The sequence below is a fragment of the Nestor notabilis genome, unplaced genomic scaffold (assembly GCF_000696875.1).
Source record: "Nestor notabilis isolate BGI_N333 unplaced genomic scaffold, ASM69687v1 scaffold18354, whole genome shotgun sequence".
Classification (NCBI taxonomy): Eukaryota; Metazoa; Chordata; class Aves; order Psittaciformes; family Psittacidae; genus Nestor; species Nestor notabilis.
Genome location: NW_009924465.1, coordinates 9,582 through 22,579, shown reverse-complemented (window position 1 = coordinate 22,579; position 12,998 = coordinate 9,582). Strand labels below are relative to the sequence as shown.

The following is a 12,998-nucleotide window of genomic DNA, read 5'->3' as shown; positions in this document are numbered from 1 at the left end:
CTACAAAAGTATGTTCATTTAAATCTCTCTGCCACCCCAACCATAGCAATGCTCTTGCTCTCACACACACACGAAAAGATTTATAAATCTTTTTTTTTTAATTTTTTTCTTTTTTTAAAAAGGACTCATCCAAAGATCTGGATAATAAATTATTTGCGTTTCCTAAGAAACTTTTTTTTTCCTTTTTTTCTTTCTTATTTGCCTTGTTAAGCTGTCTGAAGCTTTTGACAGAAGCAAGCCATTCGCCTAGATTGTACTCATCTCTTCAACACAGAAATGCTGTTAAAGGAGGAGCAGGGGAATCCAAAGAAGGAGAAGGAAAGCCCCCATCCCAACTTGAGAAGCCCTAATTCCTCCCCATGCCATGAGGAGAAAGAGAAAGAGGAGGAAGAGGAATGCTGCGTAACACTTGAATTCCTTGTAAACGCTGAGGATGGGTCTCTAAGGCTGACAGTGATACGGGGAGGGAGGGAGAAGTGACAGCCTCAGCCCTTCCTTGCTCAGCTGCTGCCTGGGGATGGATGTGCCTCCCCCCGCTGTCAGAGAAGAGTGCCCCCGTTGCCCCCTGTTTCATCCAGCCTGCCAGCCATGGGGAGCATCATCAGCAGTCTCCCTCTGTGGCCATGACCACCAGCATCTCACTCTTGCCCATCTCTTCTAAGGCACTGGCCAGGGTGTTGAGATCACCGTCGTCTTGGTGCTTGGCTTCCCATAAGTCCAGGAGCACCCCAGTGGGGCTGGCTTTGGTGGCAAAGTAATTCAGGTACCTGCGAAGGAGAAACAGAGAGAAGTCCAGGTTGGTGCAATGCCCTTCAGGGATGGAAGGAGGGAACACACTGGAGCAGAAAACCTGTTTGCAAGATGAACCCTGATGGAAATGCCATAACACAAATGCCAAAGCCCTTGAGAAGCTATCTTCAATTTTTATACAGTGCTGGCATTCATGCAAAAGCAATGCAACCTTTGTTTTGCTAAAATTACCCTCCCTTTCTTTGGCCCTTGGTGTTGAACGCAGACAGGAACAGCACAAGCATGGTCCCAGATAAATTACACAAGAGAGCCATGACTGTGGCATAGATTGATGCACGATATAGATGGGTATAACTATGCATAGCTATATCCATATTTATACGCAGACCTATATAGCTGGACATAACCCAGCTGGATGCTGGCAACAGGGAGGGAGGGCAGGGTGAAGCGCCTCTGCCTGGGGCACAGGAGGGGAAAACAAACCACGCAGAGACCCACCGGTCCATGGAGAGCTTCTGGGCAAGAAGTCTCCAGTCATTTCCCCTGGAGTTGGGAGCATCCAGACTGTTGCAGATCTTCTGCCGGATGGAGAGGGGGATTTTGAAGGCATATGGTCCCAGCTGGGTGGTGGTGGTGTTGGTACCACTGTGGTGGGAGCGGAGGGTGTCGAAGGAGCTGGCATGCTGCAAGGCAAAGAACAGGGTGAGATGTTGCAGCACAGAGCAGCTGCTGAGCATGACCCTGTGCTATCCCCCCACCTCTCTCATCACTCACCTCTCCCAGCATGATGTGGAGCTGGAAGATCTGCCCTTCCCCTTCCACCTGCCGGACGCAGATCTTGCAGGTGAGCTCAGTGGAGGCCTGGCTGTACCTCTCCAGCGTGAAGGTGCAGTGCAGGGCTCGCTGGCTGCCGCTCCAGATGTGATAGAAAGGGATTTCCTGAGGACCACCAAAGCACGGGCTCAGTGAAGGCTCCAGCAGATCCCTTGGGAGATCCCACTCCTGCCAGCCACCCCATGGGAACAGGATGGGACAGAGAGACCCCACAGACAGCATCCCACCAGAAAACCAGTCCCAATTTCTCCTCCATCCCTGTGGGAGACAACTCTGGAGGCAAGACCAGGGCACTCACAACCCCACAGAGTCTGGCTGAGGATGGTGCCACCAGTCTGGGACCTCAGCTGGCCTTGCCTCTGCCCCTTACCTGGTACTTGGCCAGCAGCTTGCTCCTCCACAGTGCATGGGGGATGTCATGGATGGAGAGACGCAAGTTGTGGTAGCTGTCCTTAAAGGGCAGAGACTTGGGCTCCTCCAGCAGGTACCCACCCAGTGTCCGCTCCAGCTCCAGCACCTCCTGCAGGGAACATGACAGGCAGTGTGAGACCATAGGAAGAGCAGGGGCTGCTCCTCTCCTCCCTCCATACCCAAAGCTAGGTATGTTCCTGCCAAGAGGAGCCAGCAGCAGCAGCAAGCCCAGACAGGAGAGCAGCCTTTGCCACCCTGACAGCTGCTCTCTAAGAACTTGCCAACTCATCTTACATGCCAGCCCCACCTACAACTTGAATTTCATAAAGTGAGCATCAGTATATGCCGCTATACTCCTCAGACAATGCAAAGGTCCAACACAAAGGTCAGGCACTCTTTTCAAGAGTGCCACCCTATTTGTTTTGAACACCATCCCACTATTACACCAGCAGCTCCTGGGAGAAAAATGCAATCCAGGAGCCAGAGTGCTGCCTGCATCTCCACCTAGAGGCACTAAAGCAATCCTGACACCACAGGACAAGTCATAGGGAATTAAACAGCCACCGCACCAGTGGTCCAGATAGCTTAAGGATCAAAACTCAAGCTTCCCAGTTTGCACTCAATGTTGCCTATGTCATGTAACTCTCCCAAGGAGGGGAGAGACATGTCTCCATGAAGGAATAACAGGATCTATAGAAAACTGATGCAAATCACAGGAGCAAGTGTTTTCTGTGTGAGAGAGAGAAAGCTCACCCCGCAGCAGCAAAACCTCTCATGTAATCTCTGCAGAAAGGAGCCCAGTAGAGGAGCTAAGCAACACCCTCATTGTTTCATTCGGAGAGGGTGAGGAAGGACAGGGGAAACAGTAAACGTGCTTATTAATTACTTCACTGTGGTCACTTTGCAGACAGTTGCATCAGGTTGTCTGCTCCCTGGGGCCAGGCCATCCTGAGAGGCACCAGGCAGCATTTTGCCACCAGCACAAACATCTTTGGGAAGCAGAGGGAGCCCGCACCAGCATCACAACGTAAGGTTACCTTCAGAGCATCTGGTGTGTCCTCTAAGCAGTAGACCTTGAGGCTGTACTCCAGGGAGGTACAAACTGTGGGGGCAAAGATCGCCAGCTGGAGCCTCTTGATGGCTGACCTGGAGTAGGACTCTCCAACAAAGACATAGGTGCCGAGTTGGTCTAGCAAAATGTAGCAGGACTTCGCTTCCAGCTGGCAGTAACAGGGAGTATTGAGGGTCTCCTCATCCAGGGTCACAACTTCCTGCAGGGAAAGATGGGAAATCAAGGATAGGGGTCAGCATGTCATCCAGGGGGTTGTGTCCTGCAGTGCTCATGGTCTTTACTGACTGCAGGGGCTGGCTTCCCACCTTACCTCCCAGTTTCCCTGGTGGGACTGTGTTTTCAGCTGGTAAATCCAATCTGACGAGCTGACATCGGCACAGTGGGGAATGGTCAGGACAACAGGGCGACATAGGAGCAAGCCAGTGGGTCCACAGGTCACTGCTGGGCTCAGCACCGTCTGTGTGCCTTCGGAGGGCAGGCTGGGGAGAGGAGAGGGAATACTGGTTGGAAAGAAAGCCTCATGGCAACCAACAAAAAGCAGAAGCACGGGTGGCACAGTGTGACTTACAGGGCACTTTCTGCCTTGTTGAGGACGAGGTACATCTCATAGAACTTCCCTTGTGGGATGGCTCCATGAGGCACCAGCAGACTCACCCCTATCATGGAACACAGACATCAGTCACAAAACAAGGGAAAAACAACCAGGGAGAAACCACCCCTCTACACTAGCTGGCGAGCACAAAGACAGAAATGAGATAGGGCAGCCCAGAGCACCCCAGAAGAAACATCTCCAGATGTTCCTCAGCTGCACTTCTTATGCAGAGGAGCCAGGTCATTGTATTAGGAAGCAAAACCACAGGTTGTGTCTTTTTACAAGGAACTGGCCCTGAGTCAATGGCAAGGCCAGCTAGCAAAGTCCCAGGAGGCTTTGACCTCCAGCCTGAGAAGCCTGGCTTGAGAATGGCTTGCTGCCTTCCTCCCCTGAGCCAGCTTTGGGATAGCAAGGGGTTGCTCATTGCAGGCAAATCTGCTGGGACAAGAGCAACTCCTTGATCATTCAGCAGTCAAACATGCCCTTGTCCCCAGCCTGGGCCTTACCAGTGCCCGGAATGGTGAGCCTTCCCCCCAGGTAGCCAAACGTGCCACTGGCACTGTTGCCGTGCTCCCGAGGCAAGCTGAGGAGATGCTGGGAGCCCAGGGCTTTGCTCCGCAAGTTCACAAAGTGGCTGTCCCTGGTGCTGTCCCCTGGGTAGGTGCCAGTGGTGGGGACCCCTCCGAGCAGGTCTGTCCCCTCATGGAGCCCCAGCGAGGAGGAGGCAGTGGAGGAGTTGTACACTTTGATCTTAAGATTGGGGAGAGGGTCAAGCAGGGGGGAGTTGGTCATGGGGATCTTGTCTGAGGAGTCCTGCAGGGCATACATGGGGCCACGGTACACTCCGGCGCTGGCTGTCAGGTCTGGCTGCATTGAGGGGTGCAGCAGTTGAGGGTTGTCTGTGGGAGGAGAAAACATGGATGGGGTGAAGACGGCAGTGGAAACAAGAGGACACAAAAGCATTGTTTGTCTGGAAGAGATGCCTCCATGCCCAGCAAGGGATAGAGGGCGCACAGGAGGTACAATGGGTGCACTCCTGGCTACATCTGTCTGCCTTCCACCATGCACTTGGAAGGGAACTGCTGAGCATCATGACTAAGTGAGGAGCAGTATCCTACAGTAAATCTCTACCACATTTGCTTTGCAGATTCTTTGCCCTGACTCCAACCATCAACACCTGACCACCTCCATGGAGCCCTCAGCCTTCAAATACCAGCATATTCCTCTAGAAAATTTGGGCTGGGGTCTACCTGCCCCCTACTGTGACTTGCAGTTTGACTTTCTTTCTGCCTGGGCTTGAGCTGGTGAGCAGGACCTGCATGGTATATGGCCCTTACCATGCCGGGAGGTCTTGAAGTTGACAGGATGGAAGCCTCCAGTCAGAGCAGCTGATGAATCAGTGATGTCCGTGTCAAAATCCCGACATCTCCTCCGGTACACCACCACCCCCACAGCCATGAGGATGACAATGAAGACAAAAATGGCCACCACTAGTCCAGCATACAGGGCCACGTCGCCTGTGGCCTCCAGCACTGGAAGAGATTAAAAAAATGAAGTTGAAAAAAGGAACACCAGAAATGCACACCAAGACCCACCAGTGCTCCCCAGCCCTACCACTAGCTCAAGATATAGGCACAAAGGGGAAGATGTGTACTGGGCCTGCCTGGAAAAGTTGTGACAGGAGGATGGAGGGTGTTTCCTAAGAGCAGTCCAGAAGTTAAGAGTGATGCCAGAGAATGAGATGAAGGTGAACCTCTCAAACCTTTGGAGAACACTTTGGCACAGCTCATGCAAACATTACCGGAGCACCAAGAATCACAGAAACATTAGGTTTGTGCAGCTCATATTTGTGAAGCTGTCAACCCTCACATCCTAACAGAGACAACCCTGAGGAGTAAATGTAATGCCTATTCAATGCATCTCATATATATGTACTTGAGCTGCGCATCCAACTGGAAAGATTGAGTGCCACTGTATCTACATAGACACGCCTCAGCTTCCCCATCTTTCCTTCCCCTGCCGCAAGGCTCTTGATCTTTAAATGCTTGGTATGGCTTGAATATATATGCTCAGAAAGGAGAGGGATGAAGAAGGAAGTTGGAGCACGGTAAAGCCTCCAGCAGCAGGAGCTGAGCATGCGCAACTCATCCTTCTGTTCTTCTTCCCGCTGTGCTTGCTCACATCCCTTGGTTTCTATAGTTTTGTGCTGGAGCGAAGCCCTATCCAAAGCCTGATGATCTCTAACACGTTAGGACTATGCCACTTCTGGGAGGTGTCACCTTGTCCCCGAGTCTACCCATCTGGATGCAAGAAACAGGAACTCTAATGCACCCTGGGAGCCCCAACTCAAGGAAGGGAATCCTCACAGCAGGGTGATAATGCCCGGAGTAGCTTTGGTGGCATGACACTGGCTGCATCATGGTGCACCCAAGAACTGCAGGCAGCAAAAGGGTGATGGGAGCAGGGGTGCAAAATGGGTCATATTTATAGCTTCAAGCAGAGCATATGATTAAATATACACAGGAGTTCTGGGGTGGCCTTTAGTTGCTGCTTCTTCCAACCCTGTGCTTCCCTAGCTGTTGAGGAACACTACCATAGATGCAACAGAACAAAACCAAAGCAATGCCGCAGAAAGAATCAAGATGGCCATGAAATGAGCACTTACGGTGGCTTTTGGGTTCGCTTAGAACTCTCTTATCTGTTAGGGAAAAAAAGTTAGAAAACAAAAGGTGAAGGTGGTGATGGTGTGATGGGGATGAGATGAAACAGCAGGTGGGGGGGATGGAAGCCAGTCCAGGGGGTGTGAGGAGCCACAGCATAGTGGGCAAGAAGGGGACAGCAGCATCACTCCCTGGGGCATTCAGAAAGCCAAGTAGAAGTGCAGTGATGAGGATATCCCCATGCCCAGCCAGCCCCTGGGATGCCAACCCCACTTACATGACTTTGGGCATTTCTGGCCATAGCAACATTAAAAGGGACAGTGGTGTCACACAGCAGCAGGTGGCAGCATCAGCTGCTCAGCTTTCAGTGTGCCTACTCAGCGCAGCAGCACTGTTATCATCATTACTGAGTTTTTTCTTAGCTGCTGCTGCAGAGCTCCTACCAAGCAATGACCCAGGTCAGGTGTTTTCTGGTGGGGCTGAGAAACCCCTCCTGGCTTGCCCCCACTAACCACAATCAGCCTTATTTCAGCAGAGACCCCAAACCTAGCACGGTTTAGAAAGCTTGGTGGGACATTTAGATCCACCAAAACTCCCCAAACCTTTCTTTCCACCAGGTGAGAAAAGAAGGGCTTTGGAAGGGATGAGCATGGTTAAAAAAAACTTGTTAAAGACACAATTTACAGATCAGGTGCCAGCAACGCTGCTGCCTGCCCCATCAACCTGGGGGTACAGCCAACAACAACATGGCCAAGTGCCAGGGCAACATGGCCACTGGCATCATCCACAGCACCTGTCCCTGCCCTCCTGCCTGCATACTCACTCTGTAGGCAGAGCCCATCGGTGCAGTTTTTGGAGTCAAGCAGCACACCGCTGCAGTCCTTGCCACCGTTGCGGGGAGCCGGGGCGGCACACTCACGACTGCGCCAGTGAGTGCATTCGGTGCTGCATGCTGACCACTTGCTCCACTCCGTCCATGCACCGTCCACTGCAGGCCACAAAACACAGGCGCATCAGTAAACCCCTTGGCATGGCTTCAGGGCTTATTCCCCAGAGCCAGAACGTCTCTCTTAGCAGGAAGGTGCCCATGCCCATATCTCAGGGCTTCCAGAGACCTTCAGGGAGCATTAGCCTAGCAAACCAAACCCCACTGCCACCTGAGGAGGTTAAGTTGTACCTCTACAGACACTTCCAGCTCTTTCAAGTCTTGGCAGACTGAAAGATGCTTTGGTCTCTTGAGCCCCTGTCTCCTTGGGGTGCACTGGGAGCACAACTGGACCGTGCAACCTGGGGGATGGGCAGAGTGGGCAAGCCAGTTTCTGAACCCGCCTTACCTGGGCAGAGGGTGGTGCAGGTGATTTTCTGAAAAGGTTGCCCATCACAGAAGGAGCCACCATTCAGAGGCGCAGGGTTGGTGCATGTCCTGGTGCGCTTCTGCCAGCCCCGGCCACAGCGGTTGTTGCAAGGAGACCACTCGGACCAGGTGGACCAGCCACCATTCACTGCAAGAGGAGATGGACAGCATTAACACATCAACAGAGCCCATTTCAGCAGGGACTGGAGGCAAGCCTAGGGTTTACCAGGTCCTCTGTTCTTACATCTTCCACGACACCCTGGAACAGCTCACCCTCATGAAAAGTAAATCATGAGACTCCTTCTCATGTCACACACCCCACGCACAAGGTACTCAAGCCTCTTTGGTCCCTTTTCAACCTTACATCTGGCCACGGCAGATCATTGGTTCTGTAGCAAAGTTCAGCCAAATGCAGCTTTTCAGCTGGGTCTAACCCCCACCCCACCTTCATACCCAAACGAGAAGGCTTGGATATACCTACACCTAATAAACTCTCCTAATAGCCTGAGCAAGCTAGTAGAGGTTCCTGTTTTGCAGATATTGGATATTACCTAATTCAATGAAATGCCCTGGTGGGGTTCACTCCTACCACTCCCAGAAAGTGCCTGTATTTCCCCTTGGCTTGGGGACATGGCCAGCAACAAAGGCTCCCTTCCCAGGAGCAAGGGCCAGTACCGTAGACTATAACGGCGGCTGTGGTGCTACGGCGTTTGGCTACAATGTTCTTGGCCATGCAGGTGTAATTAGCAGTGTCCAAGAGCCGAGCCTGTTTGATGATGAGGTTGTGATCGATGGTGATCAGAAAGTTGGTGTCCTGGGTGGGATCAATGACATCTTCGTTCCTCAGCCATTCCACCTAGCAATGCAAAGGAAGGGATGGTTAACGATTGTGATTAAGCTGATTAAGAACTGAACACTCAGCCAGGAAAAGCTCAAGCTCATAATGAATTTCAGTGGAAATGCCCATCCCATGTGCTCCCCACCACCAGGCTCTCCAAGAAAGCTATGACATGACTGCTTAAGTAGGCTGTTTACAAATGGCATGAGTCAGTATCATCACTGAGCACAGGTGAGGGCATGAGCAAGGAGAAGAAACATCAGGTCAGAGGGGCTGAATTCACCAGCCCTGATAGAAAGCAAAACTCCTCAGACCAGCCTATGCCTGCTCCAAAGCCCTCCTCATCCTTATTACCAACACCACCAATATCCTCAGCACCACAACCACTTACTGGCCAACCTCACCTCTGACTATATTGATTTCTCCTCAAAAGCTGGGCCAAACCAGGCCTGACCAGGGCATGTTACTGCTGTTTTGGCCAAGGATGGAACATTGTGGCTACCATGAATGCACAGCTCCTGGGGGCTGATAGATCTGTGGGCAAGAAAAGCACCACTACTATGCTAGAGAAAACCATCTGTATTGACTTTCCCAGCCCTTCGCTCTCGCTTGTAACTGCTCCCCTTCAGGCAAGTCATTGGGTGCCTCCTTGTTAGGTCTTCCCTCTAATGATTTAACAGCATGGGAGAGGTGGGATGACCAGGTGCTGAGGTTACATGTGTTATTAGATGTCAGAATAAGAGATCCACTACCCAAAATAAACAATTCTGCTGAATAATGAAAGCTGATGGACTCAGCACAAGGCCATCCATCATGGCCACAAGCCATCTGTGCAAGGACGTGCCCCGTCTCTCCTCAGGATGGGAGGGCCCATCCCACTGGGCATTCCTTCAGGCTTCTGAGCTGCTCACCTCTGCCTGTGGCACCCCCTCAGGTGGGCGGCACTGCAGGAGGACCTCATGCTCCAGCGGGACCTCCTTGCCCAGCGGCTCCTGGTCAAAGTTCTTCCGTAGGTCTGGGAGGGAAAAGAAAACCCAGGTTATTACCAGCCCACCTCAGAAACCAGGAAACCTGCAAAACCTTGGTGGGGAAAGAGCACTGCCTCGGCCCCAGGGGTCCACAAGTAGGGAAATCCCTCTGGCATAGCACAGCTAGAGCAAAACATGTCCTGGAAGGAAAGGTCTGAAGAAATAACTTTTCCAGGATGGATTTGGGACACCACATGGTGCTCAAGGACAATGCCTTTCCTCCTTCATGCGTTTGAAAGCTTATACCCCCCTCTTGTCTTTTCCTTTTGGGCTAAATCTCAGCTTAACCACTGTTTCTTCAACCTTTCCATTTCTTTCCCCCTCTGGACTCCGAACCAGGACATTTCTTTTTGAACAGGAGAAAATGAGATTTGCACAACAGCTTGGCTCCCACATTGGCACCAAAGTGAATCCCCAAATTCAGAGCTACAGGGGCTTGTTGCGAGCTCTGACCCAGTCAGTCCTGGCTGAGCCATGTTCCCAGACTGCCTGGGAACCCAGCCATATAACTCTGGTGCTGAAATGGGGAATGGCCATGGCTGAAAAGCCACGCTCACTCAATAAGGAGCTGGCCCGTGCTCTGGGGAACGGGGAGAGGCAAGAAACCCACTGGAGCCCCCAGGGCTGTGTGGGACATGGCAGCTTCTGCTGCCGCTCCAGAGCCTTGAAAGGAGCAGGAGCATCACTAGATGGTGCTGCAATCCTCTACTACAGCACCCAGCCATCTACGGCTGCAGCTCCTGCTCGAGCAGGGCAGTGAACCCTTGGTTCGTCTCATCTGCTTGGCTCCCAGAAACACCGAACTCTTGGCTGGTGCTGAACAAACCGGCTTCCTCAGTAGCCATCCCTGCACCTCCTTAATTTCCCTGTTAAGAGTAAATCCTTCTGCAGCATAGCTGATACACCAGCCACCTCTACTTTGGATAACGTGTTGGTGTTCAAGGCCAGGTTGGACAGAGCCTTGGGCGACACAGTTTAGTGTGTGGTGTCCCTGCTCATGGCAGGGGGGTTGGAAGTAGATGATCTTAAGGTCTTTTCCAACCCTAACTATCCTGTGATTCTATTAGCTCTAATAGCAAAATCTGCTTACAACTGGGGAAGCCTTCCTGTTCTCCTATAATTTTGCCATCTCATTTGCTAAGAGAGCAAGTTCAGCTGGGTAAGAGCCTGATTAGCTCGCCCTTAATCAGGCTGACACCCACAAACAGCAGCTTAAAGAAGTGACATATGACAGCAGGGACTCCAGGGACACAAAGTTGCTGATTCAGGCAAAGCATACAAGGTGCTAACTGTTGGTTTATTAACAATAATAAAACACTGGGAAGAGCTAAGTACGCTGATGGGCAATGCGGTATTAACCCAGGTAATGCCACAGCATCTTACCTAGGCAGGTAGGGACAATGCCTGCTCAGAAGCAAAGCTCAAGCTGGCATGGGGAGCTAATACCAGGGCCATCGTCATCTCCAACTGATCAAGAAGCACTGCTTTCAACAGGGAGCCAACTTTTGGAGATGGCCAACCCCACTCAACTGCACCCACAGTGTCTTGGGGAAGCCAGGAATGAATGACCTGGCTGCTACTTCAGCTGCCAGAAGCAGCACACGCTTGGCTTGACACCACTGCTTTTTTAACCTGGGATCCAGGGTCACACCTCAGGTTTTGCAAACAATTTCTAAATTGCTGGATTGTGCCCTCTGGAAACCTTTTGGGGCCCCAAAGTGGAAAAGAAAGTGGAAGAAGGACTCATTTAAACTAAGTTAGTAGACTCTGAGCTGAAGCAGTGGAGGCAGGTAAATGCAGCTCTTGCAGAGGGGCAGGGAACACTGTTGGGGGCATTGTGTCTGAGCAAGCACTGTATGTACTGGGCACTTACATGCTATGCGGACGTATGCCCTGCGGCTCTTCGTGGTGCCTGCGGAGCTCCAGGCCACACACTGGCACCAGTAATCTTCTAAGCCGAAGAGCTCCTCTACCTGCTGCCGGGAGACCTCGATCTGCACCTCCCGCACCAGCATCCCTAGAAGAGGACAGAAGGATGGCATCAACTTGGCAGGAGCACCCGGGAGGAGGTAAACTGAGGCAGCACCCAAGAGGGCTCAAGGACAAAGGTAAAGAATTGGAGGCATCTCAGTTTGGCATCTCTACAAATCAGGGAGACTATTCCCTCTGGAGAGTTACTTTGAGCTGAAGCTGGGGCAATGGCTGATGTGCAGGAGTCTTTTTTTCCCCCCCCCCCGAGTATGGCTGGGCACGATCAGAACTTTTGACCATTTCAAGAAGCATCACCCTCCTCCATCAGGCCTCTCCCCCAGCACCGACATCTCCATCCCTACCCACACCGTTTCCCAGCCGCTAGGGTTTGAAGGATGCCTCCAAGGCTTTGCTGCAGGGAGAAGCCACCTCTGTAAGCTGCCATTTAAACACAGATATAACAAGACAAATAAAAGATCTTAGGAAACAATCCAGCAATGGTGGTATTTCATGCCTATTGACTCCAAAAAGGGTTACATGCCTCCATCAACCCCCAAACACTCCTGTGAAGTCCGCAAGGTTACCTTGGCCATGTCAAAGGTGCAATGACAAAGGTGGCACCACTGCGTCCAGGACACAGTCCCCTGGTCTGCAGGATGCCGAGGCTTGCCTGAAGCATCAACTTTTCATGGCGTGGCCATTGCCAAGGGCAGGAGGGACTCAGGACTTGCTTTTCCTTATTTTAAGCTACACCTGCCCTTTTTTTGCAGTTTCTATTTATAAAAAGGCCTCAATATCACAGCTATAGAGAGCCGCTTGCTCCCCAGCTGTAATGCTGTTAGCTCGTTCCCAGCACTGTGAGGAGCAATTACTGCCTCTCTGACACCTTCCCACAGAAAAGCTGACAAACGTGCACCAAGGAAATACAATTTGCCTTGCCATTATTAAAGGGTGGGGCAGAGGAGGCATTTGGACCAAGCACTTTTGGAAAACCTAGGGCTTTTAGAAGGACCCAGGACAGAGATGGCGCAAAACCATCTTGACTCTCTTGAAAGCCCAGGTGGGGTGGGTTGAGCAGGCCTGGAAGCATCCTGCAAATGCCCTGCTATCTCTGTAACCCCCAAAAGTAAAGATTACCCAATACTGTAGACTGAGCTCACAGAGTTATCTATTTAAGGGGCTTACAGGCATCCAAACACAGCCACTCTTACTGACTGTCCCTTCTCACCCACCTGAGTTATCTGACTTGGCCTATTTTTGCTTTCTTCCACATGAAACGCTTTGGATCAGATGCAGTCAGAGCATTACTAAGCCCAGCTCATGAAAGACACGTCATCTTAAAAGTTTTTTTTTTTTTGTCTTTTTTTTTTTCCCCTCTTAAGGTGCCTTTTTCCAAGCTTTTAACCAAGGACACTTAAAAAGCCACAAATGCCTAACCGTGTTAACTCGCCACTTTGTGTCCGGCTCTCCCCCATGCCCTTTGTGGCA

At 51.5% G+C, this 12,998-nt stretch overlaps 1 protein-coding gene across 1 annotated transcript in view; it reads right to left on the bottom strand.

The window, feature by feature from the left end:
- Window positions 1–565: 565 nt before the first annotated feature.
- UNC5B (unc-5 homolog B (C. elegans)) overlaps window positions 566–12,998 on the bottom strand; it is a gene marked incomplete at its 5' end in the record, with an annotated part of 14,889 nt that continues 2,456 nt past the window's right edge. Inside the window, 15 exons of the mRNA XM_010012617.1 lie at window positions 566–767; window positions 1,249–1,433; window positions 1,525–1,689; window positions 1,955–2,104; window positions 3,033–3,266; window positions 3,378–3,546; window positions 3,636–3,723; window positions 4,166–4,558; window positions 4,997–5,191; window positions 6,325–6,357; window positions 7,143–7,307; window positions 7,654–7,821; window positions 8,349–8,529; window positions 9,423–9,526; window positions 11,413–11,556. Coding sequence (XP_010010919.1) covers window positions 602–767; window positions 1,249–1,433; window positions 1,525–1,689; window positions 1,955–2,104; window positions 3,033–3,266; window positions 3,378–3,546; window positions 3,636–3,723; window positions 4,166–4,558; window positions 4,997–5,191; window positions 6,325–6,357; window positions 7,143–7,307; window positions 7,654–7,821; window positions 8,349–8,529; window positions 9,423–9,526; window positions 11,413–11,556 — 2,540 coding nt within the window. The remainder of the gene's footprint in view (window positions 768–1,248; window positions 1,434–1,524; window positions 1,690–1,954; window positions 2,105–3,032; window positions 3,267–3,377; window positions 3,547–3,635; window positions 3,724–4,165; window positions 4,559–4,996; window positions 5,192–6,324; window positions 6,358–7,142; window positions 7,308–7,653; window positions 7,822–8,348; window positions 8,530–9,422; window positions 9,527–11,412; window positions 11,557–12,998) is intronic.